The sequence below is a fragment of the Misgurnus anguillicaudatus genome, chromosome 22, assembly GCF_027580225.2.
Source record: "Misgurnus anguillicaudatus chromosome 22, ASM2758022v2, whole genome shotgun sequence".
Lineage (NCBI taxonomy): Eukaryota > Metazoa > Chordata > Actinopteri > Cypriniformes > Cobitidae > Misgurnus > Misgurnus anguillicaudatus.
The window spans coordinates 8,313,782-8,341,635 of record NC_073358.2 but is presented as its reverse complement, the minus strand read 5'-3'; the positions used below and the strand labels follow the sequence as shown (position 1 = coordinate 8,341,635).

Here is a 27,854-nt window from a genome sequence, read left to right as displayed (position 1 = left end):
TTGCATTTATTTTTACATATAAAAACAGTTTCGAAGAACAATATTCCTGCATGATGGATTTTTTTTAATACTTTCAGGAAAGATGTAAAATAAAGACTGGCTTTATTAATATGAATCACATTGCAAGTACAACACAGATGCAAGCGTAACAGTTTTAGATGCCGCCATCTATTTCTTCTAACTACTAAGACACATGATGTCATCTTTAAATACAGTCAAAGAATACTATCATGTAAATACATTTGTTTCACATTGCCATTTGACACTTTTTTTGGCTCACGATCTATATATACTCCCCGTTTCTTTATCGTACAATCCATCTTAATATTTAAGTCACTTTATTAACACAAGTAAAAACAAAAATAACCCAACACAAACGATACAGCTAAACGTAATCGTGGCAGGAAAAATAGCAAACCCATCACTAATCTAATCTCCTATTCACATACAAGATTCATATTACTGCAAAAAATAGAAAAACAAATCATGTGAATCTTAGTGCTAAAACTGCCCATGCAAATCGATTGAAAAATATCAGAATCTACATACAATCACGACAACATACTGTAATTGTTTAACAGAGCGCTTCCAACAGTCAGTGTCTTCTGATCTTTACACTTCTATAAAAATCTATAGTTAGGTCAAATGTGGACAAACCCAACGGTTGGGTTATATTCGATTAATTTCAACCCAAACGTTGGGTTTGTCCAAATTTGACCCAGCTATGGGTTGAAACAACCCAACGTTTTTAAAGTGTAATGGATGTTAGATGTTTTGATTGCTCTCGATACAAAGTACGTAACTGCATCACTAAATGACATATTTTTTGCATCACACTTCTTTACCCCCTATTAACAGGGTGTTTTAGGTGATGTCCGTAGACAAGCACGAACTTTGTGATAAGAAAATCCCAGCACGGTCCTCTAAAGAAAGCTTATACTAAGCATTCATAGTCTTAAAAAACAGAAAAGACCGCTTGGCAGCTGTTCATTATGTTGCGTTTAACTATTACTTTTGATACATTATGTCTTTATTTATTGAACAATCATTAAGCTATACTCTATTTTTCCATAATAATTTCCATCAATGCTACTGTATATCTCGTATGGACAGAACGTCACTCGCTTAGAGCTCCTCCGATCGAATGACGTGGAAAAGAGTGACGTTGTACAGCACCTGATGCCCATTGTTCCATGCATAAAGAGCCCTGTCCCTGGGATTATAATCCAGCATGGAAATATGGGAATACTTGTTCTGTAACGGAATGTCGATATATTCGTAAGTTGAAGAGTTGGTATGGAAAGCATAGTAGACTTTTGTCCCTCCTGAGTAGCCGTTGGTAACATAAAGCGTCCCGCAGATCAGAAACGCCTCGCCCGCGCTCCGCTTCGGGTGGTTGGTGGTGTAGCTTTTGATGACCTGAAGGGTCGATGGGTTCAGCTTGCTGATGACGATGTTCCCCGCGTTCTGATTGGTGGCGTACACGGCCCAGAGCCCGCTTTCGTCCACCATCAGATCGATGTCGGAGTGGCCGCCCCACGAGTAGTGATAGCGGTTGTTGTAGCCGGCGTAATCCAGCTGACCGGATTTGCTGATGGTGGCCGTCTTAAAGTCGAATTTGATGATGGTGTTGCTCTGGAACTTATTGAAGTAGATGGAGCCGTTGTAGACCACCTGCCCTGTGCCCGACCAGGGGTGAGGGAGTCGATGTGAAGTGAAGTTGTCAGAATACATAAAGTCAGCCATGGATTTGTATTCCCTGACGAAGCGATTGTTGTGGTAGCCGTCCATGTACCATACCTGATGGTGGGGAAAAATGAATGTGTATCAGTGTTGAATACATTCATGTATTCATGTTACCACGACCAGGGGTGTAGGAACTATATGAAAAGTTTGCAGGTGGGGGCACATTTAAAACTTATCAGTTTGACTGATGATTATTAATTATTATAATTATGAAAAAAAAACATTTTTATTACAAAAGCGCATTGATTACTTTCAGAAGGCCTTTATTAACCCCTTGGAACCGTGTGGATTATTTCTGTGAAGGATGGATGGACTTTTTTTAGGTTTCAAAATCAGTAGCACCATTTACTACCATTATAAAGCTTGGAAGAGACAGGACTTTTTCTAATATAACTCTGATTGCGTTTTTCTTAAAGGACTAGTCTATTTTCTTTAAAAAAATCCAGATAATTTACTAACCACCATTTCATCCAAAATCTTGATGTCCTTCCTTGTTCAGTCGAGAAGAAATTATGTTTTCTGTGGAAAACATTCCAGGATTTTTCTCATTTTAATGGACTTTAATGGACCCCAACATTTAACAGTTCCAACGCAGTCCAAAATTGCAGTTTCAACAGAGTTTCAAAGGACTCTAAACGATCCCAAACGTGGCATGGTGATCTTGTCGGGCTAAACAGTTGTAGTTTTTGACAAGAAAAATAACAAATAAGCACTTTTGAAACACAACTTCTCGTTTATCTCCGGTCATGTGATGCCCCAGCGCGACCTTATGTAATACATCATCACATCAAGAGGTCACGGAGGACGTATGCGAAACTACGCCCCAGTGTTTACAAGTGTGGAGAAAGAGGACCGTTCCGACGTTGTTGTATGTCGAATGATACTAATTAATAGGGCTGCACGATTAATCGAAAAATAACCGAAACCGAAATTCAGAAACTTTAACCGACCCTATTTTATCATGTCGGTTATTTCGGTTTTTAATGCTGTTAATACTTTCCCTTTAAAACATACTACTGCGTGTGAGATTACGTGGCTCCGTCCCATCCAGTCAGTTGCATAGAGACACATGGAGGAGAACTCAAACACCGTGTTAACTGAGCAGATAATTTAGTGCCAAAGAAATACGAAGTAGTCGCGCATGTGCGAGCCGCGTGATAAAACTACGGAATGCGCGAACGGGTTTTTATCGCAAATTTGCATGGCGCGTAAAAGTTTTATGTCACCTTTCGCTCAGTTGAATCTACCGATGAGTCTACGCAGCCCGAGAAAAGTCAACACATGCCTCAGAACCGCGAGAAGACGCGGGAGCGCCCGCGCATGTTTAATAAGACATGGCAGAGATGAGAGAGAGAGAGAGAGAGAACGGGAGAACTTCTAGTCTTAACACCAGAAACATTATAGATGAGAGTAAAGGTATTGTATAGCAGTGCCCAGTTAAGGGACACTGAATAGAAGACAAGAAACGTGTAAAGGATACAATGTGTATTATCCTGCCACTCATCTCATTATCTGGATATAACTTGTATATGTATCTTATGGCTAGAATTATTCATGTGGGTTTTATAATACTTTGGTTCATAAATTCCTATTCTGGAAGTTTCATCAGTTGTGCATAATAACATGTGCAGCAACTGCATATGGTCAAGTTTGAAATTTCAAATTTAGTATTTTTCAGTAATGCAGTTATTTTGGGGGGGAATGTAAATAATTGCATTGTAGGCTGATTTAAGTTATGCTCTAAATTTTCTGCTTGTGCTCCTTAAATTTTCAGTCAGGGGGTACAGTTCTCCTAATGACAAAAAAGTTAGTCTGGAGCCCTGAAGTACTAGACTTAAAAATTGTTAGTTATTTATTTTCTACTTTTTCTTTAGGAAACTTGCAGTATACAGTAAACTAAAATGTGACTGTTTTCATTTCAAGCAACGTGTGCTTTGATTTCAGTTGAAGTCAAAATATTAAATTAATAACCTTAACAACTAATACTTTCCTCTTCACTTAATTCTTTTAAAATCACAAAGATAACAACAAATGCCCTTTCAATAGAAAAATATATCCCACCTTTAATATCTGAGCATATTTAAAATACAAACCTTGCCAGCGAACTATGAGGCAAAAAATGAAAAAATAATCGCTCATTAATCGTAACCGATGTCAAATGTTAAATTAACCGAGGTTTTGATTTTAGGTCAAATCGTTCAGCCCTACTAATTAATGTCCTTGTGTCAGTTTATTGTTTAAAATGGTCTGCAAATGTGCGTTTCATCTATGTAACACGTGACCTTACCACGTCATTACGTGAGGTCACGCTGGCGCATCACAGGACCAGAGATAAACAAGAAGTTGTGGTTTAAAAGTGCATACTTTTTATTTTTCTTGTCAAAAATGACAATTGTTTCGCTAGATAAAACCCTTATGCCTCTTTTGGGATCATTTAGAGTCCTTTGAAACTGCAGGCTCTATCTTACACCCAGCGCAATGCGCAACGCAAGTGTCTTTTGCTAGTTTCCACCCTGCGCAATTATCATTTTCACGTTTAGCGCCACGTTGTTTAAATAGCAAATGCATTTGCGCCCCCTTTTGCACCCATTGGCATTCTGGTCTGAAAACGAGGTGTGTTCAGTCGCATTGTTGGCACGTTGCTATTTTGAGGCAACTAAAATAGACTTCGCCATTGACCAACAAAAACCTAGTCTTAAGTCAATGGCGCAATATGTTTTTTGTTATTTAAAGGTGCAATGTGTAAATTTTAGCAAAGTCTAGTGGTAAGGTTGCGAATTGCAACCAACGGCTCAGTCCATTGCTCACTCCTTGCTTTTAAAACCCATAGAGAAGCTACGGTAGCGGCACCAGAAAAACATTTCATCGTCGGAGACAACTTAGTAAAAAAGTTTGTCTGTTAAGGGCTTCTGTAGAAACATGGCGGCACAAAATGGCGACTTCCACGTAAGGGGACCCTCTGTGTTTGTAGATAAAACGCCTCATTCTAAGGTAATAAAAACATAACGGTTCATTATAAAAAGGTCTTTATACACCACTGATAATATAGTTTTGTATATTATTTTGCATTTCTGTCAAGAGATCAGTCTAAAAATTACACACTGCACCTTTAAAGAGCGCATTAGTAATATGCGCCTATAAACGGGACGACAACGCGGGTTTGCTTATCACATACATGAATGCGCAGCAGCACAAAAACGCTTTTAAATATAAAAGATTAAAGGATTAAATGTAAAAGATTATGAGTCTCTTGGACATAAATGAGGACCGCTTATGAGACGTTAAAAGGCGCAAAGAGCTGCTTCACCTGTAGTCTGGTAAGTAAATAAACAAATGCATCTGTTTTTAAATGTTTTTTTTAAAATGCTATCTCACGGATTTATTGTATATGATGACTCTGTACCTGTGGATATGGTGAGATGAGAAACATTTTTAAGTAATGCTTAAAAAAGAACTCATGACGCTGTTCAAGTGCTGAAACGTGTAGAGAGCCGTTTGTACATTTTTTAGCTCCTGTTTGTTACAAATAAAGTATTTTTAGAGTACAAACCTTTTCTTACAAACTTGTAAATTATTTTTGATGATATTGGATAGCCATACATTTAAAGCAATTAAAAGCCTGCTTTTTTACTTCAATGACTAAAAGAAAACACATTTTAAAGGTTTCAATTAAAAAATAACAATTTCAATACAAGTGAAAAACAACACAATTATTTAACATTAATCTTAAACTGGGGATCTTCTTCCTCCGCTTAGTTTTTCAGTTTACAAAGTCTGTCATCTAAATAGGGATTAGATATAGCGTCAGCGCAACTGGCTTTTAAAGGGGATGAGAGATAAGACTCTCATTGGTTTATTGCACGTTACGCCCAAAATGCTCCCATTACTCATAAAAAAATAGGACCAACCCTTTTTGACCATGCGCTCGGCGCACAAACCATTTTTCCCATCGTTAAATTAGCAAAAGTGGATTCGGACACGCCCATTTAGACGTCGGGCTGTGTGCTTTAGACAATGCGCTTAGATCGTTAAAATAGAGCCCTGCAATTTTAAACTGCATTAAAACTGTTACGTGTTGGTGTCCATTAAAGTCCATTAAAAAGAGAAAAATCCTGGAATGTTTTCCTCAAAAAACATAATTTCTTCTCGACTGAACAAAGAAAGACATCAACATTTTGGATGACATGGTGGTGAGTAAATTATCTGGATTTTTTTTAGAAAAATGGACTAATCCTTTAAAGATGTACATCTCGGATGGCTTGAATTTTAATTTGTGGGTGAACTATACCTTTAAAGATTCTTTATGGAACCATACAGCTAAAATGGTTTATATGGCGTCATGTAGCACCTTCATTTTTAAGAATGTATGCAGTATGCAAAATGTTTATGTCATTCCTCCACCTTGTCAGTATATCAAACATGATGTAGCTCTGTCTCATCCTATTCAGTTTGTCTTCACTGCCAACACATATAGCAGTTGCACGTAAAGTCTATCAGTGGCTTCACGCAAGGGCAACTCTCTGACCCTTCATCAATCATTCAAAGCACAGACAGATCTGCAGGCCAGATGCTTTTCTGTTTCTAGGCTTTTCAACTGTATTGATCCACCTCAAAGAGCTAAAAACTCCACAGCTTCACCTTCAGATATCCTCTTTACAGCTGTTACATTAATATATAATATATAATAACGGGATCATGGATTCGTTGCAGAGCAGCTGTTGATATCTGTTGAATGATGTTCAACAAATTGGAAATAGCCAAAAGGTTCATGCAAAGACCTGAAATAGTGTTTAGTTATTTAGTTAATGAGTTATTAAGTTATTTGCACTGCATACTAGAAATAAAACCAACGAGGGTATCAGCATTTGAGTGGGCAAAATACGGACCCAGGAATTAACAGGCATCATTCAGCTCTTACTGGGAATGACTTTCCTGCCACACTAATGAAATCTTGCAAGATTTACACCTATCATTTGCATCTTAATGTGAGGTGGTAATTTAATAAACCACACCGTTGGCCTGTTTTCAAGAAAATACACTGCAGGGACAGAAAGAGCGCTGATAAGATGAAATGAAAGGCATTTTCCTGATTAAAGTCAAGGGCGTGCTGTGGTTAAAGCTATTTCTCTTACGCCGAACAATGCGGTGGCCATTCATTCCTGTTGTAAAAACACAACCAGGGAATTTTAGCTATAAAAGTTCAGATTTGATAAACTCACCCTTGTATCGCCATCAGGGGCGAGAGGATCGGTCATCCAGGATCCGTACCTCGAACCAGACGTCTTTACGGTTATCGAATCACTTATTCCTGTCAGTTTTCCACAAGCTGGTAAAAAAGGAAATAAATTAAAGGAGGGTTATCGCAATAGGACCTGCTCAGCCAGAAATGACAATTCTGCTTTTATTTACTCACCCTCATGTTATTCCAAACCTATACGATTTGTGTAGTTGTCGTTTTACATACAATTGAAAAGTAAGGATTTAGTAAAAGCTCCAATAATTACAAAAAAGCAAGCAATTGATGCCAAATGTCTTTTGTTTTCATGTGTTTTGTAACCAAATGTAATACGACAACATTGAATGTGCCCAAATTCAAACAGTAGCTGTTCAATTCGAAGGCTAGGTCCTTTAAAGGACGTGTCTGCAAAAGGGAGTACTCGTTCTTTGGAGGTCGAAGCCTCTGAAGTCCGCAAAGAGAACTGAAATGAGACGGTTTAGCCTTCAGCGGATCTATAAAGTTGCGTCACCTACTGTGCCTGTCAGTGGGACACAGCAAAGACGTTTCTGGCTTATTAGAATAAATATAAAAACCAGAAAAATATTACTTTTATTTTCAAAAATATGACATGTTGATGTAAATTTAACTTAATCAAATTAATCAACCTTACACAACATACACAGAATAATAGTAATACAAAACATAACTTGTAATACTAAAACAGTGACAAGAACGTTTTTAGGTAAAAATAAGGTTTTAAATGTTTATTTTAAAATATCCAGCCATTAGGCCGGTGACACACTGGCTGCGTGGCGTGAGCGTGGCGTTTCTGTTGCGTGTCAGTTGCGTGGCGGCTGCGTCGCGTTTTCTGTGACTTTACACACCAGAACCGTGTCTGACGCGGAGCCGGCGTGCTGCTGCTGCTGTTGTAGGTGACATAGAGGGAACCCGCCGACAGACCAGGCTGTTGTCTTCACAACAACAATTTTAACTTCATGTTAAGCATAAATATAAAGCTGATAAAGGAGACATTTAACAGTATTGATGGCAAAATGGACTATGTTTGACAGGTGCATATTTGAAAATCGATCATTATTTATTTATATTTTAAATTACATTTATATCTGAATGTATGTCAACCTATAGACTTTCAAACATCAAAATGTCATTCATTTAAATGTATTTGTGTACAAAATGACATATAAACATATTTTCCTATTCTATTTTGCCTGGAAACGCTTCCAACCCGCTTGCGTCTCGCGTGAAAAATAGACGTTTTTCTAGCAAGCACGCGTTTTACGAGCGGTTCGAGCCACGCCTGAGACGCGCATCTTACGCAGGCAGTCTGCAAGCTTAAACCTGTTAACATGGGAGCCAAATTAAAAACGGACACGCCACGCAGCTGAGCACAGTGAATCTCGGGATAACCTGGGCTATGAAGGATCCTTTCGTTCTATCCTTATCAGCGCTGAGAAATAAGGACGCATATTGAGCCTTCATTCCAAGAATCCTTCGAATTGGGACAGCTTTCATTCGTGCAATTGGTCTTAGAATACGTCTTTCGAAGGTTGCAGTCTTCGAATTGGGACACAGCTTGGATGATTTCAATTAAAGAAATATGAATCCAGAAAAATCTGTACTAAGTAATGGCTTACGATTCCCAGTGGTGTCAAAAGTATTCATATTCATTACTCAAGTAGAAGTATAGATACTAGAGTTTAAAAAGACTTTTGTAGAAGTTGAAGTATCAACTCAACCTTTTTACTCAAGTAAAAGTGAAAAAGTACTGGTTTCAAAACTACTTAAAGTATAAAAGTAAAAGTAATGTAAGGAAATGTCATTACGGAAAAAAGCCTAGGCCGCACCACAGGGGCCTATTGTGCACTACCCTATCTCCTCTAAAACAAGTTTCTAAAGGCCATAATAACTATAGTGTTATATTAAAATGTTAATGTTAAAAAATGTGGGATGCACTAGGGCCAGGGGTATGCAATGTCAGTCCTGGAGTGCTGATGTCCTGCAAATTTTAGCTCCAACCCTTATAAAACCTTGGCTACCTGTAGTTTCAGGTGACTTTTTCAGGGGCTTTTGATTAGAACTGGAGCTAAACTCTGCAGGACATCGGAACTCCATGTTGCCTACCCCTGCACTAGGCTATCTGTTTCAACTGCATACGGTATATGCCCATTAAAAATGAACGCATTTTAATACAATGCAAACAAGTACATTAAAGCAGTGGTTCTCAAACTGGGGGCCGCGAGATGGTGCCAGGGGCCCCAGTTTTATAATATTTCATGAAATACATTACTTTATTATAAATTCTGTGTAATTAAACCTCAGAACAATAAGGCTACTAAACAAAAGCAATACATTTGTATAATTTAATATGTTCTGTTTAATTCAAATTTTATGTTTTAGAATGATTTATGTCATACATTTTTTGGGGGGGGGGCTGTGAAGGAATCCACTGTACAAGGGAGGCCGCAAAAAAAAAATGGTTTCATAACCACTGCATTTAAGAACCTTATATGTGTACTACTGAGCATTATATATAAATATTCAAATATTATAATGGTGCAAAAAGTCAAAATTCAGAGCAGGGCCGCTGCTGGCCAAACTTTTACAGTGGTGCCCTCTTTAGTTAAAAAACAACGAACTATAGTATGTGTGAGGATAGAAATATGCTATTGTTATAATTTATAATTGTATTTTGACAGCAACACTAACTACAATTACACACATATGCAATTATATATTAAAGCCTATATTTCTGCATCTGTCCCAGTGTAGCTAATGGACTTCAGCTTAATCTAATGTGACAAAGCTGATCTTACATGTCAGTGTAAATCCAAGTAATTTCTTGTAAGTAAATTAAAAGTCAGGTTTAAGGGAACAGCTGATGTCTATTAACAAAAGAAAAAGTTGGTATGTATGGTTATGTGTTTGATTGATTTTACACTCAAGCATTTAGCTAAGTAGGTTTTGTTAATGCAAATAAAATTTAGGGCAGTTATTACAAAACAACAGATGTCTTTAGCATATCTTTGCCATGCTTCAAAACGCAACGCAGCACAATGTCATTTACTGTAAGTTGAACAACTGAAGTTACATGATTTAAATTGGTACATTGTTATACTATTTAAATCACACAGATGAGTTGGTGTCAGCAGCCAGCTATACATTTACACAGGCTTGTAAATGTGAACTGACCTGAAAGTGATCCGCGAGTTTTATTTCGTCCTTTTCCATTTGAAGGCAGAATGCCGCGTTCTGTTACTGTACAAACGGATGGCGGATGATATCAAAGCATCGCGAGAGCAAACTGCTCCAATTGCTTCGCATGCTTTCTAATCGCTCTCGCGGTTCTTTTATGTTTATCTTTGCAGCGCTATCGAACAAACTTTTGATCATCTGCAGTCAGCTGGGGGGCGGGGATTGCGTACGGCGGGGATTGCGTACAAACCAATAGGGTGTCGGAATGGTGTATGTTTATACTTCTCATCCAACCAAACCACAATCCCATTCATCCGGCTGATGCAATTTATCAAGATAGGTTTTTTATGCTGAAGAAAACAAGCCGAAATTAACAGAAGTAACGTGGCGATTTTTAAAATGTAAGGAGTAGAAAGTAGAGATAATTGCGTGAAAATGTAAGGAGTAGAAGTAAAAAGTCGTCTGAAAAATAATTACTCAAGTAAAGTATAGATACCCAAAATATCTACTTAAGTAAGGTAACGAAGTATTTGTACTTCGTTACTTGACACCTCTGACGATTCCTATTCCATGAATCTGTTAAAGCTTTACGATATAGTATAGCATTTAAACAATCAGACTCAACCTACAGTATCCGCCAACCCATACGATTGTTTAGGTCGTTTGTCCTTTCCCCACATTGCAAAAAATGACATTCTTAGTATGTTTGTCTTGTTTTTAGTAAAATATCTAAACATTCTTACATTAAGATGTATTTTCTTGATGAGCAAAATGACAATTTAAGCAAATTTTTTGCTTAAAACAAGCAAAAAAATCTGCTAATGAAATAAACAATAAGAAATAATATATGATTTTTTTTCTTTAATCAAGTGTTGAAAAAAGTACACTTATTCCATTGGCATATTTTTTTGCTTGTAAGAAAGCCACTTTTTGCAGTGATAAGACCCACATGTGTGTTTAATAAATAAGCGCCTTTACCGGCAGCAGGTGAAATTTAATTTATTGGGGCATGACATTGTATATAGAGGGTATGTACTTCATTTTTCCACGTGACCATGCGAGAGCTCACCCGGTTGAGGGGCAAACATGCAACAAAATGGCTGGTTTTCATAGCGGCTGCTGCGAAAATGCCAAAAGTTTAACTGACTATTATCAGCTTAAATTAAATTAAGTTGGACTTGATAGCAGAGGTGGACAATACTTAGTTACATTAGTTACATTTTCCAAGCATCTGTGGTTTATTAGGGTGTTTGTACTGGGAAAAATTTTACTTCACTACATTCTAAAGCATATAATCATACTGTGTATTCTTTAATGTTGCATATTAAAATTTATTTAATACCTAATTACATTAAAATTGTGTACTTTTACTTGAGTAAAAAGTACATTGATGTACTTAAATATTAAATGTAAAACAAACACGTGTATTTATGAAATGTAATAGAATAACAATTATGATATTATTTTTTGGAATGTATGTTTTCCAAAGAAAAACACAGATAACATACAAATACTTGAAAAAAATACTTTTAAGTAGAAAGTAAAACCTCTGCTTGATAGTGACCGTAGCAACTTATCAACCCACCTGTGGTCTGTGGAATTTGGCATGAATTCTCATTAATCTGTTAGTACAGTCTATCGCACAACAGCTTTTTCCAATTTCAACGCGTTTTCACCGTGTTTTCGCAGATGTCACACTGTACTCAAATGCTGCCGCTCTGTCTTTTGCCACTCAGTGTGCGTAACCTGTGACGTAATGTGCATACCCTCTATTGGGGAATCATTTTGCAATTGATGACATGCATTGGGATAATTGGCATAATTTTCGATTTTAACCATCCAAATTAATTACAAATATTTTAAGGTCAAACGATCGATTTTTATGAGAAAAAATGCAAAAGCGATCACAATCAGCTACACTCGTTTCTAAAACTACCACCAGAAGAAGTGATACGTCATCTTTGATTGTGAAATAGCACTGGCTCTTGTGTGACCGATTAGATCATTACGTAAGCTTGAAATGTGAAATGCTTATTGGCTCTCTTGACTGATTGTGTCATGCTCTTATGTACCTCTTTATGTCAAATGCGACTTGACTGTGTGCACTGCGTTTACGGAGTTCTTCATGTAAAGTGAGCGTATGGCTTCAGTTTGCAACACAAGTTGTTTGTAATACTTTTATACTGTTGTTTATTCCTCAATTTATGCAATACCCAGGACTGTACTTTTACTTGTATGCTGTGTTTTTAGGGTAGGGGTGGGGTTAAAGGCTCAAAAATAGCTTTAAAACGAATTAATTTATTCACAAAATTAAATGCATCTAATCTGATGCAGAAAGTCACACTAGAATTTGAGCATGCAAATATTGTTGGGCATTACTGCGAATAAGGGATAGGAGCACTTCAATGTTGTTTAGTAGACAGAGAAAGGTCACACCGTGATGTAATGGTTTTCTACTGGCCACATGTTCTCACATGACACGATTTCCCAGGTCAGAGTTCACCGGACTTTGTTGTGCAGCAAACTGCAAAATATCTTCACGTGAACTTGCATTTCTGGTCTGAAGCATTTGCATGTGAATGAATGGAAGTCAATGGAACGAAAAGTGTAGTGTGACCGCTCCTTAAGGCAAACAACCTTAAATCGCAACCAAATAATAATAGAGGGCGCTTATCCATAAAACGTAACTGTATGTCATAATAAGCTGCTTGGACAAAGACCTATGGGGTCATTATTTTTGAAAGACAGTCTCATCAGACTACATTTGTTCTGTAGTTTGTCTCAGTTTTGGACTTTTCAGTTCAGTTGGCTAGCCAGGTAAGTCAAGGCTTAGTTTGTGCAATTTTTGGTAGCATGACAGTAGCTCGGCTTTAAGCGGTGTTCGTCGCCATAGTAACTTCCGCCACACGGCTTACCTGCTCCGGGGCAGGTTATGTTCTAGGTCAGAGATGACTCAACGAAATGCAACCACGGCCGTGGTTTTGAGCAAAGCGACGGAAATAATTCACAGTTCGTTTTGAGAATAAATAAATAACACTTTTACTTCTGGCTGAACTATCCCTCCTTTACTTTCCTACAAGTGAGTGATATGCAGGTAAACTTGCATTGTAAACCTGAGCATTTTACACTGATAAATGTGGTGGACGGAGGTGTCTGTGTCTCTGTCATATTCCGGCACTCGGGCAGGAGTTTGCAGGCATCAGCGATGCTCTCGTACTCTCTGTTTTGACACACTGTCAGACAGATGCAACGAAGCATAACTTGTGTGGATGTCTGCACCGATGTAAGAGTCCTGATTCACGAGGATACACGCACCTCTTTCATTTAGATCTCATTCTGACTGTCTTTCTTGCTTCGTCTTTTCTTTCCCTTTTAGAAACGTGAAACGTAATCTCTCTCTCTTTCTTTCTCTCTCTCTCTCTTACAGTATTTCTCTTTCTCTCTCCTGCTGTGCTCCTCTGGCAGTCTTCTGGGCTATAGAAGCTGCCTATTTAAACGAATGGTCCATTTATAGCTACTCCTCTGCTTCCTGAGATATCCAATATTCTGTTCTTGACAGTGAAATGTGATCATTGTGCTGGTTATATAAAGCCTCACCGGAGACAATTTTTTACTAATGTTGCTATTCTATATTGCACCTTTATTTTATATTTTTCTGTGTTCCTATAGCTCAGGTGGTAGTAGGTCATGGGTCAGATTCCAAGGAAACAGTGCTCTTCTATTGTGTGTGCGTGTGCCTGGTAATTATCACATTGTGGGGACCAATTGTCCCCACAAAGATAAGAATACCAGTGTTTTTATGACCTTGTGGGGACATTTTGATGTCCCCATGAGGAAACAAGCTTATAAATCAAACAGAATGATGTTTCTTGAAAATGTGAAGTATCAAGTTTTCTGTGATTGTTGGGGTTAGGGGATTACGTCTATGGAATGTCCCCACAAAACATGGAAAGAATGTGTGTGTATGTGTGTGTGTGTGTAGGATTTACTCTACATTTAAGTACTTGAACACATGGCACTACTACACTTTATATTATTACTCATAATCTGCTAATATTGACCTGTGTTATTCCGTAATCCCGCTGGGATTGAATGAGTTGTGATTTATTCACCCAATTCTCTGTCCAGATGTACTGCTACAGACATAACCTACATTTAAAGACATTGTATGGTCCATTATATTACATAAATCCAGACAGACTGTCTGTCAGCGGCACAGTTGGCCAATCTTATCAACAAACACGATTGCCAAATGTTAGGTCAATTGTTTGTGACAGGCTTGTATTTTTGTGTTTTTTTTAAGGATAATATAGTGACGCACTAGTTCTGATGTGTGCACTGCATCTATATTTAATATTTAAACATAAGTGCAATTTTGTAAAAATATACAGTGGGCAAAACTGAGTTTGTAGCTCAGCATCATCGTTGTGACTTGCATAGTTAATAAGGTACGTTTAAAGGTATAGTTCATACAAAAAAAATATTTTGTCACCTTTCTCCCCCTTAAGTCTGTATTAGGGCTGGGATAAACGATTATTTTTTAAACGATTAATCTAGCGATTATTTTTTCGATGCATCGATTAATCTAACGATTCATTTTTTCAGTCCGATTCGACTTCGATTCGATTCTCGATTATCTCCCCATTAATTAACTTATAGCAATTTATACATGTTGATTTACATATCTGAATGTAAACATTTCAATATATGTTTATTGTTCTTAAAATTTCAAAATAAAAAAAGACTATACAAGTGCAAAATAATGCATTCTTAGTCAGAGGTAGCATTCAATAAAGCGTTTGCAGCTCATACTGTGTATAAAAATGTCAAGTTCAAATTACATTATTTTACATGCATTTATGAGCAAAACCTCTTCAATGTGCCTTTTGATGGTCAGTGTAATTTTTATAACTTGATTTGTTTAATCCACATGGTTTTTGTGCTGTTCAAGTCCATTTCATGACAGATATAAACAGAATTATAGACTCAAGAAGCACATATATTATTAAATCTCTTTCTCTTAAGTTTGTTAAGATAGATGAGGATTCATTTACTGCTGGACAGAGAGTGAATGAAAGCGCAGTCTTCTGGCAACAGTGACATATTTCATTGCTTTCTGTTAAATTGCTCAAATGACTGTTTAATACACACTTGGCATCACATTCATGATTTTATGGTAAAATGACACTTTTTCGCGTAAATCCACGAGCATTTAAACCATAAACAAAGCACTTTCACTTTAATTGAGCATGAGCAGCGCAGCAGAACCGACGCAGAAACGATTGCAGCACTGTTGCTACAGAGCCGCGAGCTCGCGCTGCTCATGCGGCGGGGTGCATGATTGTTAACATGGGCGCTGAAAAAAAACACACGCCGCGCGGCCGCAGGCACTGCTCACCCTTGCTGTGTGAATTTGTGAAACCGGCGTGGACTGAAGCCACTCGTGTTGCTACTACACTACGGCGCCGCATTTTTGGGTCTGACGAATCGACGCGAATATTTTGCGTCGACGCATTTTTTGCGTCGACGTATTTTTTGCGTCGACGTATTTTTTGCGTCGACGTCATCGATTACGTCGATGCGTTGTCCCAGCCCGAGTCTGTATAAATTATTTTTTTCTGCTAAACACAAATTATATATTGAAAAATGTGATTAACCAATCAGGGGCACTTCTAGAGAATGCTCTCTTTAATATGGAAGTCAATGATGCCCCAGATCTGCTTTGTATCAAACATTCTTCAAAATATCTCCCTTTGCGTTTAGAAGTATTTTATACAGGTTTGAAGCAATCTGAGGGTGAGAAAAGGACAGAACCACTTTGAACTTCAATATAATATTTTTGCCATCAGTAGTTTTTACTAATATGCTCTGTGCATTCTGTTTAAAAAACAAATGTTGTGCTGTACCTTTCTTAAAATGAGCTCAACTTCATGTATTATCATTTCAGAGTATTATCATTTTGTTTAAACGTGTTTTCGCAAGACAGGGAAACAGATAAAGCAGCTTGAAATCTTGTTAACTATACCCAAAAATAAAACAAGCATAGTCGGCAAATGGCTAGTTCATTAAAGCAAAGCTTATTAACATAGTTCACCTTATTTATATTGGTGAATGCGTGTGTAGCAAATTATCAATGGGACTTTATGTCTCATCCAGAGGTTTAACTCCCCTGCATAATGCAGCATTATAAATTCATGTAGTCAGGAGATTACTGAACTGGGAGCAATAATCTTTCAATGAAATCCCACGATCATATTTAGATGGCCCTCTTTATCACCGCTTGTAGCTTTTGGGCTCGGTGGAAAACTTTAGACCGCAGCTCTTTCTTGGTATTTATTGTTAAGCGCCAAACCCGGCAAGCTGTCCTCTTTTAATCAATCAAAGCGGGTCCGCACTTACATTATGCATGAGAACATAATCTGATATTCGACTGAATCTAAAATAAACGCTTTGAAAAGAAGAGCAATTCTCTATTGTTACACAGCGCATGCTGCTTCTGACCTATATTTGAAAGCCTAAATGTTTATTAAGATAGCTGCGAGTTTCTCTTAGACTTTCAAGTAAACCTTACGATCTTTATACAGGCTTTGTCTCTAAATAAAATCGGATTATAAGGTCAGAGATTATGCTGTGTCATACTAAAAATGAATTCAGGTCATCCCAGCAAGCAATAGTTATCATTTCACCCTCTAGGTGAACTATAGACCCGATGGGACCCTGGACCACAAAACCAAATCGCACCAAGTCTTAAATCACATGGGTATATTTGTAGCGATAGGATATTAAGATCCATGTTCCATGAAGATGTTTTGTATATTTCGTACTGAAAATATAGCAAAACTTTATGTGAGTGTTTGCCCTGCTAAAGACTTAATTTGGACAACTTTAAAGGTGATTTGATCAATATTTCGATTTTTTTGCACTTTCAGATTTCAGATTTTTTTAATACTTTTATGTTGGCCAAATAGAGATAGATGATGTATAAATCTCAGTTTTAAATGACTTTAAATGTTTTGTGGTCCAGGGTCCGGTTATGAGTAACCCACTTCTAACTGAAATAAACTTGAATTGGATTACATGTTGTTTTTGCTGAAATAACTTGTGAGATGTTTGATATTAAATCATGTAATCAACAGTGATTGCAAGGTTTTGGTTTTATTTATTTATTTATTTTATTTATTTTGATGCTATGGTTAGACGTCTATTAAATTTTCACTGACAGCTGCCTTGTTTTAGTATATAAGTGTCTGGGATAGCAATTAGACTTCTTTAAAATGCAAAACTGCTTGCTGGGATAACCTCAGGTAAACCTCAAAGTTATTTGTTTTGAATTTAAAATCCATACAGTATGATGATGTATATTACTCACATCAGAATTTAATATCTGAATCTGCCCTGACTTTCAGTATTAAATTAACTGTTTAAAGATTTAGCATGTCGATACTGTGAAAATAGAATGTTCAGTTTGTTGCTTAATCATGATTTCGAGTTGCTACTCTGATAAATATTGACCCTACACGGTGTCAGCTACTCTTACAGTTTCATCAACACAACCCCAAAAGCAGAGATTTTTTAATTAGAGAAAATCTGATGTGTACGGAGCCTCTGAAGGGACATGATGGTGGAAAATATTTGGGATGGGAGGAAAAAATATTTCTCAAAGCTTTTGCGTACTCTCACAAAACATTTTGCATTCTCCCAAAAAACGTTTAGGGTTCTCTTGCAAAACATTTTGCACTCTCTTGCAAAATAACCTGCTGTTTCCTCGCAAACCGTGTTTTATAAACAACTGTGTAAACAATAAACATTGTTGTATTTATTTTTAATGACTTTATATATCAAGACTGTAGTGTGTGGTAAATTGTAGCCATTTCTTTTATAAAATTTAATTCCAGTTAATCATAACATTGAACAGTTCATTACATTTTCCGACCAATTGCAAAAATACTTGCGAGCGAGCATAAAAATACTAGCAAGCAAATGCAAAAATACTTTCAAGTGAATGCAAATACACTTGCAAGCGAACGCAAAAATACTTGAGAGTGAGCACAAAAATACTAGCAAGCAAACACAAAGATACGTTAGAGCGAATGCAAAAAAACTTGCGAGCGAACGCAAAAACACTTGCGAGGGAGCACAAAAATACTTTCAAGTGAATGCAAATACACTTGCGAGCGAACACAAAAATACTAACAAGCAAATGCAAAAATACTTGCGAGTGAGCACAAAAATACTAGCAAGCAAACACAAAAATACTGGCAAGTGAATGCAAATACACTTGCGAGCAAATGCAAAAATACTAGCGAGCAAACACAAAAATACTAGCGACCAAACAAAAAAATACTTGCGTGCGAACTCAAAAATACTTGCGAGCAAACGCAAAAATACTGTCAAGTGAATGCAAATACACTTGCGAGCGAACGCAAAAATACTAGCGAGCAAACACAAAAATACTAGCGAGCAAACACAAAAATACTAGCGAGCAAACACAAAAATACTTGCGAGCGAACACAAAAATACTTGCGAGCGAACGCAAAAATACTTGCGAGCGAACGCAAAAATACTTGCGAGCGAACGCAAAAATACTTGCGAGCAAATGCAAAAAATACTGTCAAGTGAATGCAAATACACTTGGGAGCGAACGCAAAAATACTAGGGAGCAAACACAAAAACACTTGCGAGCGAACACAAAAACACTTGCGAGCGAGCATAAAAATACTAGCGAGCAAACACAAAAATACTAGCGAGCGATCACAAAAATATGTTGGGGCAAATGCAAAAACACTTGCGAGCAAACGAAAAAACATTTGCGAGCGACCACAAAAATACTTGTAAGCGAATGCAAAAATACTTGCGAGCGAGCATAAAAATACAAGCGAGCAAACGCAAAAATACTTTCAAGCGAATGCAAAAACACTTGTGAGCGAACACAAAAACACGTCTGAGTGAATGCCGAAACAAATTTTGCAAGGAAACTCAAAGTTTCTTGGGGAATGCAAAACTTTTGCAAGAGAATGCAAAAATGTTTAGAAATATTTTCCTCTTTACAAATAATTTCCACCATCATGTCCTTTTAGAGGCTCTGTAGATGTTTGCCTCTGAATGTTTTTGCAGTATGTAATTTTCTTATTTATTATAATAAAACATGTTATAATGACATTAAAAGCACCACTGATATTTTTCTATGGTGTCTTACCTGTTATTGTTCAAACTAAAACTTTAAACGAACAGACAGGTCTTCATAACTGAGGTAATGTACTTGCTTGCATGTTTAAGTTTATGTTTTGAAACATCCATATTGGTGATCCTGGTTTGAAATGACATAAAAAGTTTGTTTGTGTTTGTGCTCGAACTCATCCTACCTAATTTTTGCATGCATGCACGGAGCCTCTCCTCAAGATTTGACACCCTGCTGTGAAGCTCCTCGTAGTCAAAGGCTCCGATCTCCTCCTGCAGTTCACTTAGCACTGACGTCAGATTCTTCACCTCCTCTTTAAACTGCATTACCAATTTTGCATCGGCCTTGTATTCCTCCAACACTGGTATCATTGGCCTAAGCTCCTCCATTTTCGCTTTTATGGCCTGAAAGGTTAAAATAGGCTTGGTTCAGTAGGCATGCATGCAACGGTCGGTCCAAACACCTGTCTTGCCCTGCTCCGCTACTCTATAGTGTGCCTAGCAAATACATGTTGGTTGCGTATACAGTACGTAAAACAAGTCCTCAGTACACCAGCAAAAATTTGAAAAACTCTTTATTTTTGCAACGTTCAAAATGCAACGTGTTAGGGGTTACATGCTTACACATACAACAACAGTTTCCCTTTTTTTATATAAATATGCATAATGCCAAATCCGATTTAGGAAAGACATGGAGATGATAATCATAGCATAAGAAAATCTATCCATGAAAGCCTGCGATAGTAGCATGCACAAAAGGACTGCAAACAGATTTCAAAGGTGCTTCGTGTTTCGTTTTTCAACTAAATGTGGCAAAGATTCAGTTGACCGGGATTGAACTTGTTCTTCAGTCTCTGCAGCTTTGATTTAATTCATAAAGTTAGCCCTGCAAGCAAAGAAATGAAATTCGGTTGAATGGCTAACTTACTAACCTTTCTAACAAAATGCAACACATGATGAGTTAAAGGGACATTCCACTTTTTTTGAAAATATACTCATTTTCCAGCTCACCTAAACAGAGTCAAACATTGGAATCTTATCGTTTTGGAATCCATTCAGCTGATCTCCGGGTCTGACGCTAGCACTTTTAGCATAGCTTAGCATAATCCATTAAATTTGATTAGACCATTAGCATCGCGCTAAAAAAATAACCAAAGAGTTTCGATATTTTTCCATAGTGATATTACGCACTGACCGAAAATAGTCCCCTGCTATTGAAAGTAACCAAGGGGACTATTTTCGGTCAGTGCGTATCATCACTGCGCCTGCTGCAGCCGTGTTGCATCAGCAAAGTCCTTGATTATTACGCCAGAATAAATGTATAGTTCCTAGTCATATCTGCCTAGAAAATCACAACTTTTAATTTTCTGTCGATCTTAGTACACAATGTAACTCCAGAAGAGTCAAGTTTTAAAATGTTATTTTTTGCGCGATGCTAATGGTCTAATCAGATTCAATGGATTGTGCTAGCTATGCTAAAAGTGTTAGCGCCATACCCGGTGATCAGCTGAATGGAAAGATGGTACGAATCAAAAGATGGTAAGAATCAAATGTTTAACCCTAGGGGAGCTGGAAAATGACCATATTTTCAAAAAAAGTGGAATGTCCCTTTAACAAACGCAAACACATGCTTAAAATTATTTGCAGATATGCAAATAATCATGATGATATTTGTTCTAAAGACATAAATTGGGAAAAAACACAACATTACTACATTAAGAGCATCAAAACAAATGGTCATAAATGGTCCCTAGCAGTTACATTTGCCTTTACCTTTACCTTTTTACCTAAAAAGTACCTCACAGGAACATACTGGTATCAACTTATCAATATGTGTTCATAAATGGTACCTATTAGGACCTTTTTAAAGGGTACTTCCCCAGGACCATATTTTGGTCGACAGTGCTTATGGCAAAGATACCCTCAAGCAAAAAATCCAAACATAAACTTGTACAGAATGTATACTGCAAGTGAAACGTCATGTTTGTGCCGAACATCTTAAAGGCGGAGTCAACGATGTTTGAAAAACGCTTTGGAAAAGGAGACGGGCCGACTACCAAAACACACTCATAGCCAATCAGCAGTAAGGAGCGTGTCTACTAACCAACATCCTTGCCGGGTTGCGTATGTGTGGGGCGGGTCTATCAACAGAAGGTCCAGATTCTATTGGGGTAGGGGCGTGTTTGTTTAGATGATTTCAAATATCAACATTGGCTTTCAAACATCGTGGACTCCGCCTTTAAATTAGGTTTAAGATGCAGGATGACTTTTATCTGATGAAGTGTGTAAAGGAAATTAAATGATTCTAAATGTTTTCGTAGTTGGTAAATGAACAAGAGGTGCCACAAGCATCGCCCATAAAACACCTGGCTTATTTATGCAAAAAATATTTAAAGGGATAGTTCATCCAAAAATGAAAATGCTGACCCTCAAGTTTTTACAGACCTAAAATATATATATATATATATATATATATATATATATATATATATATATATATATATATATATATATATATATATATATATATATATACACATTTCTTTGTTCTGCTGAACACAAAGGATGATATTTGTAAGCAAGCAGAAAACAGGAGCACCATTGACTTCCATATGAAATACAAATACAATGGAAGTCAATTGTGCATTTTTGAGTGAACTATCCCTTTAAACCCATTATGCACGGGAAAATAATTGTGCTGAACTAATAAAAAATAAAAACGTATCAATTTCGAGAGTTCACCACACACTATAAATCGCACCTTGGCACATGCACGTTTATTTAGATTTAATACCCTCGCTAGTGCATCAATCTACTGCATGTGCTTAGCAAGCTAACAGTACATATGATGGGAGAGTAGCTATGTCATCAAAATCATATCATTTGGTTCTTGTGGTTACAATGTATGTGGCATCCACTTAGTAGGTAAGAAAATCGAGTTTATTTAGCTTGCAGATGTACAGGGCTGCTAAATGTAACAAATGAATCCGCTCGATACTTTTCTTTGCTCATTGCACAGCTATTGATTAGGTAATATAACGGTAAATAGTAGCAAACGCAGCTAATCTGAAACAATTTCACAGTCACGCACAACGTCTGGAAGTGACTGAAATAAGCGAATAGATTTACGGCGCGGATAGCTGAGCACGTACCTTGTATTGCTTGGCGATATTCTGCTTGTGGCTCTCCTCCACCTGTTTGAACTTGGTTTCCAGACCCCTTAGCTGAACCTCCATCCTTTGCACATACTGCAGGTCTTTCTGGGTCCTCTGGTCCAGATTCTGGATCGACTGGGTCATGTTCTGGACCTGATGAGAGAGAGAAAACAAAAACAAACGTAAGAATAACAGGTACCGGGTGATAACCTTGTTAAAAGGGAAACCCAGTGAAGCATTTACTTTGTCATTGTGTCTTTGCAAGGCTATGTGTGTGCGTGTGTGTGTAAGATTACTTTTTCCAAGAGCTGTCTCAGTTGTTTGGTCCTGGCATCCCGTGAGCACATGGTCTGCTGAGGAGCCACAACAGTGCACACACACCTGCCCTCGCTGTCTTGGGCTGAACTGTACACCTGCCATGAGTCCTCTGGGTTAGCAGGCAGCACCTGGACGAGGGACAAAGCAAAGAGAAAAAGGTCAATGATTGAGGACGGCACATTTATTGTTTGAAGGAAGGCAGCTTTGTAACAATTTTATCTCCCCAGTCTTGTGAAGCAAGTGCTTTTGAGAAGGTTAGCTCCCTGGACACTATATACACTATATTAGTTATCTCTCTCTCTCTCTCTCTCTCTCTCTCTCTCTCTCTCTCTCATTCTCTCATTTGCTCTATCCACTTTGGAGCAGAGAAGCGTGCTAGCGGTGAATATACAGACATACCATTTTTTAAGATTTTTATACTTTGTGCTTGATGTGGTCTTCTATCAGAAGGGATTTTGTGACCCAGTAGCTTTACATAAAAGGGCCATCTGAAAGAGTGAGGGTTTCCGTATGCCTCACCAATCCTGAGTAATCTAATGAATAATCCATATTCATAACGCACTGTTATACAATCTAAGGAACGTCTTTGCAAATCTGGTGCCGTAAACTGATTCAGATTATACTAAAATCTAATCTTTTGGGTATACCAAACCAATAAATACCAATGTATAAAAATACATATTAGAGATTGTAGATCTCTCTCTCACATACAAGCACACACAAAACGAAAAAGTACAGATTGCTGAACAAGACAGGATTTTTGCTGTACTGTACCCAAAAGTCTAAATATACTTAATGATCAATAACACATTTTACCTAAATGCACCTTTTGCAATAAGGAACGAAAGGTTTTCCCTAATATTGAAAATTAATACAAATTCATCGCACAATATCATGTCACGAAACCTTAGTAGTTTCTGGTTTACGCTTATATAAAAACACATTTTTATTTGCCAGATGTTAGTCATTCCTATAGGGAATGTGAATTTGTTGCATTTTAATAGATCAAAAACACAAAAGGCGTGCATAAGCATATACCATATACAAGAAATTGGTGACTAAATAAATAAATAATATCTAAACTGACACACAGAGGATATAAGTGATACATTTTATTAGTTTTATGTTCACTATGAATTGAACCCATGCGCTTGGCACTATTGCATAATATGCAATAGTGCCAAGCGCATGGGTTCAATTCATAGTGTATGGTCAATATTATTGTGCTCTACCAGTTGAGTCTGAGGAATAACTAACCGTAATGAAAATTATTTTGATATATTTCGATGTATTAAACGTTTTGCATATTAGTGTAGCATGAGATTCGTGCTTTTTAAGGATACTATGGTACTACCATGGTACATACAGTATGTAATGGTATTCCACATGTGTACAAATTGATGGTAGTACCACTATAGCCTACTTATGGGTACGCTACTGTTAGTATTACTTTTACAAGGATCTATTGATATTCTTCTTAATATAATTAATAGATTATATAAGTAAATATATTTAAGTATTTAATTATAAGTACATAAATGTTATCAATCTAATGTTATACATAAATTGTGTAAATAATACAATTGATCTAATATGTTCTGCAGAGCACGTTTAAAAATATATATATAGAAAATGTTCAAACTCACGCCGATGCTCCGGTCCGGCACACCCGGAGGTGCCACGCTTAATTTGGTGTTATTCAGACCTACTAGAGAGGGCAAAGTCTGCGACATCCAGTTGGTGATCATCGCCATGGTGCTGAGCACCACTCCAATTTTCAGTAAAGGCACCGACATCTCTGCTCTTCTCTTTCCCGGTAACCCTCATTATAAACACCCCAATACAGAATTGCGCTTGTACCCCGCGCGCCTGGATGAGGTGATGCGCTTCCCATCAGCGCCCATCGCAAACGAGTCAACCTCGGGCATTTCTGCGCTCACTATCCTATACCGAACTTTAATTGACACGAGCTCTGTGCTTAATCAAAGGAGTGCAGCTCTGTCTTCTCGCTCCACTCGAATAATGACGGCACGTTCCGCACACCACCTCATCTCATTGGGTCCGCGCCCCTCCCATCCGGTATACTGGTGAAATATTCATAAAGATCGCAAACCTCCTCCTGGCGCTTGACGCACGAACATGCGGAATCGCTAAACATGGGAAAAAGTTCGAGCGTAGTCTCAAAATAACCACACGAGCGGCATTAAATTCATTTCAAAATATTCATTCAAATATGGGCATGATGTACTGATACAGTAATGCAATGACTTATTCCACATCTGCATTCAAATAGAGCAGTTTAATTTGAGATGTATCTCTTTGACTTTTATGTAGGCTAATATATAATTTTGGTTTTCTGATGTAATGTCGCAGTAATCTCGATAGCACACGGTATATATATAATGCGTGAGATTTGCTAGAATAAAATGGATGCTTTATATAATTCTGAAATATTAAGCACTGCTAATTAAAAGAAATCAATCAATCACGTATTAAGATTATAAAACATGATTTACGTCTCTGTTGATCTTTGTAAGTGTACTTTTAAAGAAATAGTAGGTAAGGGCATATTTTACTACTACAAATTGCGCTTGTCTAGTAGTCGTAATAATTTGGACCAACAGAGGGCAGTGCAGGTTGGTTTCTTTGACATTGTCTCATGGACAGAAGTTGTCATCAGTCCTGTGAGGCAGAAACTGCATCCCCACTTAACACAAAGGGGTCATATAAATATAAACATGCCATAGCCTTTCTAAAATCTGGTGACATATTAGCTTTTAAAACAATTTTGATTTCATCCTCTTTTTAGCAATTTTGGCAACACTTAATCTTAACAGTACCAAGACATTGCAATTATGTTTACGTTGATATTAATGCTATAGATGTTTTTGTGTTTTATATATGTTTTTGAAAAACAAGTAAACCAAGCTATAGTTTACTGTTTACCTATTAAAATATTTTTTTCTGAATCAATTAGCATACTGTAATGCAGTGGTTCTCAAACCATAAAGAGTGCATAGGGGCGGTTTCCTGGAAAGGGGGTTTAGATGAATCCAGGACATTTAAGTAATTTTTACAAACACATCTTTTTACAATATGTCAGTGCAAGTTTTTAAATTAAAGCAGCTCAAACATCCATTTTAGTCTTGGGTTGGATAAGCCCTGTCCCGGAAACCGCCCCATTAAATTATACAATGTAGTGCTGCCTTGTTTTTCTGATGTTTAATTGCACAGTTTATGATGAATTAGCGTATTTTTGAAAATGTCATAAAACTGTGGCCCCTGGCATCATCTCAGCAGTAAGAACCACTGCTAAAATGTATGGTTTACAACTCAATGTTGAGCTAAATGGACTGAATATGGGGAGCAAAACATTTGCAATTCTTGAGGCACTTTTTTGCATTTTTGTAATATTAGAGGATATGATTTTTTGTGATTTTATTACAAATCATGGCAGAAAATAGATTAAATCAAATTATTATCCAGTAAATCAGTTCTTGCATTGCACTGTTAAAAGAGCTTTATTAATACTTCTATTAATAATATAATTTTAATAGTATTTATACTAGAACTTCTTATTTTTAACAGCATTGGTTGGTGTGGAAACCAAATTAAAAAAATTATTCTACGGGGAACTGTGCATATGATAATTAAGGCTTTGAATCTTGAAACATGTACTTGAAATTTCTCATTGCAGACAAACTGAGACAAATGACCTTGTCATTTCAGTCCAGCTGGTATTTGATAAACTTTATAATATCAGCAGTAAAATGTGTTTGATTAACTCATCAAAAACATTTCCTAAAATCCAAGGGTCTAGGGAGGAAAAAGAGAAAGCAATTTACCTGCTATTTCTGTCTTCAAAGTGGGACTTAAAAGTGTCAGAGACAATCAGTGTGTGGATAATGAGAATATATTGCACGAGCCCAGAACGTGTTTTATCTCCCATACAGAATAATACTCTCACAAAGACATCAAACAGTTGGAGACCCCACTACAACCAAGATGTATTTAGCTTTAGAAAATATCCGATAATCACATATTACAAAAAGTTGGTATAAATGGATTTATCTTACCACAGCTATACGATTTAGATAAGAGAAACCCCGCTGTCATTTTTTTCAGAACTACAAAAGATTCATCTGCTTATTTTATGATAAAACACAGCTTACATTTACAGATTTACATCTGGCTTATTTAGTGCACATTAGCCCAAAATGTGCGCTGAAAATGGCGTTTATAAACCTACTTGGGTGAGTTCAGTGCCCATCAGTACAAGCAGGGTGAGAGTCAGGAGCTTGTTCGCAGGATGCATCTTCAGCCTCCGACGCCTGGCACCTGGTCCAGAGATATCACATGCAGATCTGTTTCTGTTCAGCTGTACGCCTCTCTATTACGATACTCCTCTCGACTAAAGATGCGATGTAAAATCAGCACCAAAATAATAGGAGAAATGAATTCTGGTTTGTAGAGCCGTCTCTTTGCATATTTATTGCATCTCGACGCTTCCTCGCGCGCTCTCTTGCCGACCGCAGGTCCGATGGCGAATGTAGGGATGAGCAGGGAAGCGGTGGAAATATTACTTCATCACTAGACAAACTTGGCTGGGTAATACAGGAGAGAAGGTGTGGGGAGGAAATTTGAGAAGCGGGGCCAAGCAATGGTGCTGAACCGGATGTGACACGAGCTCGCGTGGGAAATTTAAATGCGTCTGATTAGGGACGCGCGCTGTGAATGACGTTGCTGTGTGTGTGATAAGATAGGACATATTATCGCTGTCGGACATGGACAGTGAAGTCCGAGTGTGAAAAAGCCCACTTCTCAGCAAAGGTGTGATGGCTAAACTAAAGGACGTTAAAAGAGTCAGGTTGCTATGGAGACTGCGTCCTCCGGAAAAGGCGCGATTGAACGTCACAAAATGGGGTTGTGTTGCATCCTGTACAGTTCTGATTTTATATATGGATAAATATTGATTTTTTTATACTGTAGACCTTAAGCAATATTTAATGTAGGCTTATCCAAATAAA

At 37.4% G+C, this 27,854-nt stretch overlaps 1 protein-coding gene across 2 annotated transcripts; it reads right to left on the bottom strand.

Moving 5' to 3' along the window:
* Positions 1 to 85: 85 nt before the first annotated feature.
* Positions 86 to 27,654, bottom strand: olfm1a (olfactomedin 1a). 2 transcript variants are annotated; one of them, XM_055200682.2, is made up of 6 exons: positions 27,077 to 27,654; positions 22,806 to 22,955; positions 22,507 to 22,662; positions 19,540 to 19,759; positions 6,966 to 7,072; positions 86 to 1,800 (listed from the first exon to the last, which is right to left on the bottom strand). In XM_055200682.2, exons 1-6 carry the CDS (start codon positions 27,140 to 27,142, stop codon positions 1,126 to 1,128), a joined length of 1,374 nt encoding a protein of 457 aa, XP_055056657.1. In that variant the 5' UTR covers positions 27,143 to 27,654; the 3' UTR covers positions 86 to 1,125. The 2 variants fall into 2 exon arrangements, with proteins under 2 accessions (XP_055056657.1, XP_055056655.1); XM_055200680.2 differs by lacking the exon at positions 27,077 to 27,654 and adding an exon at positions 24,474 to 24,875.
* Positions 27,655 to 27,854: the final 200 nt, after the last annotated feature.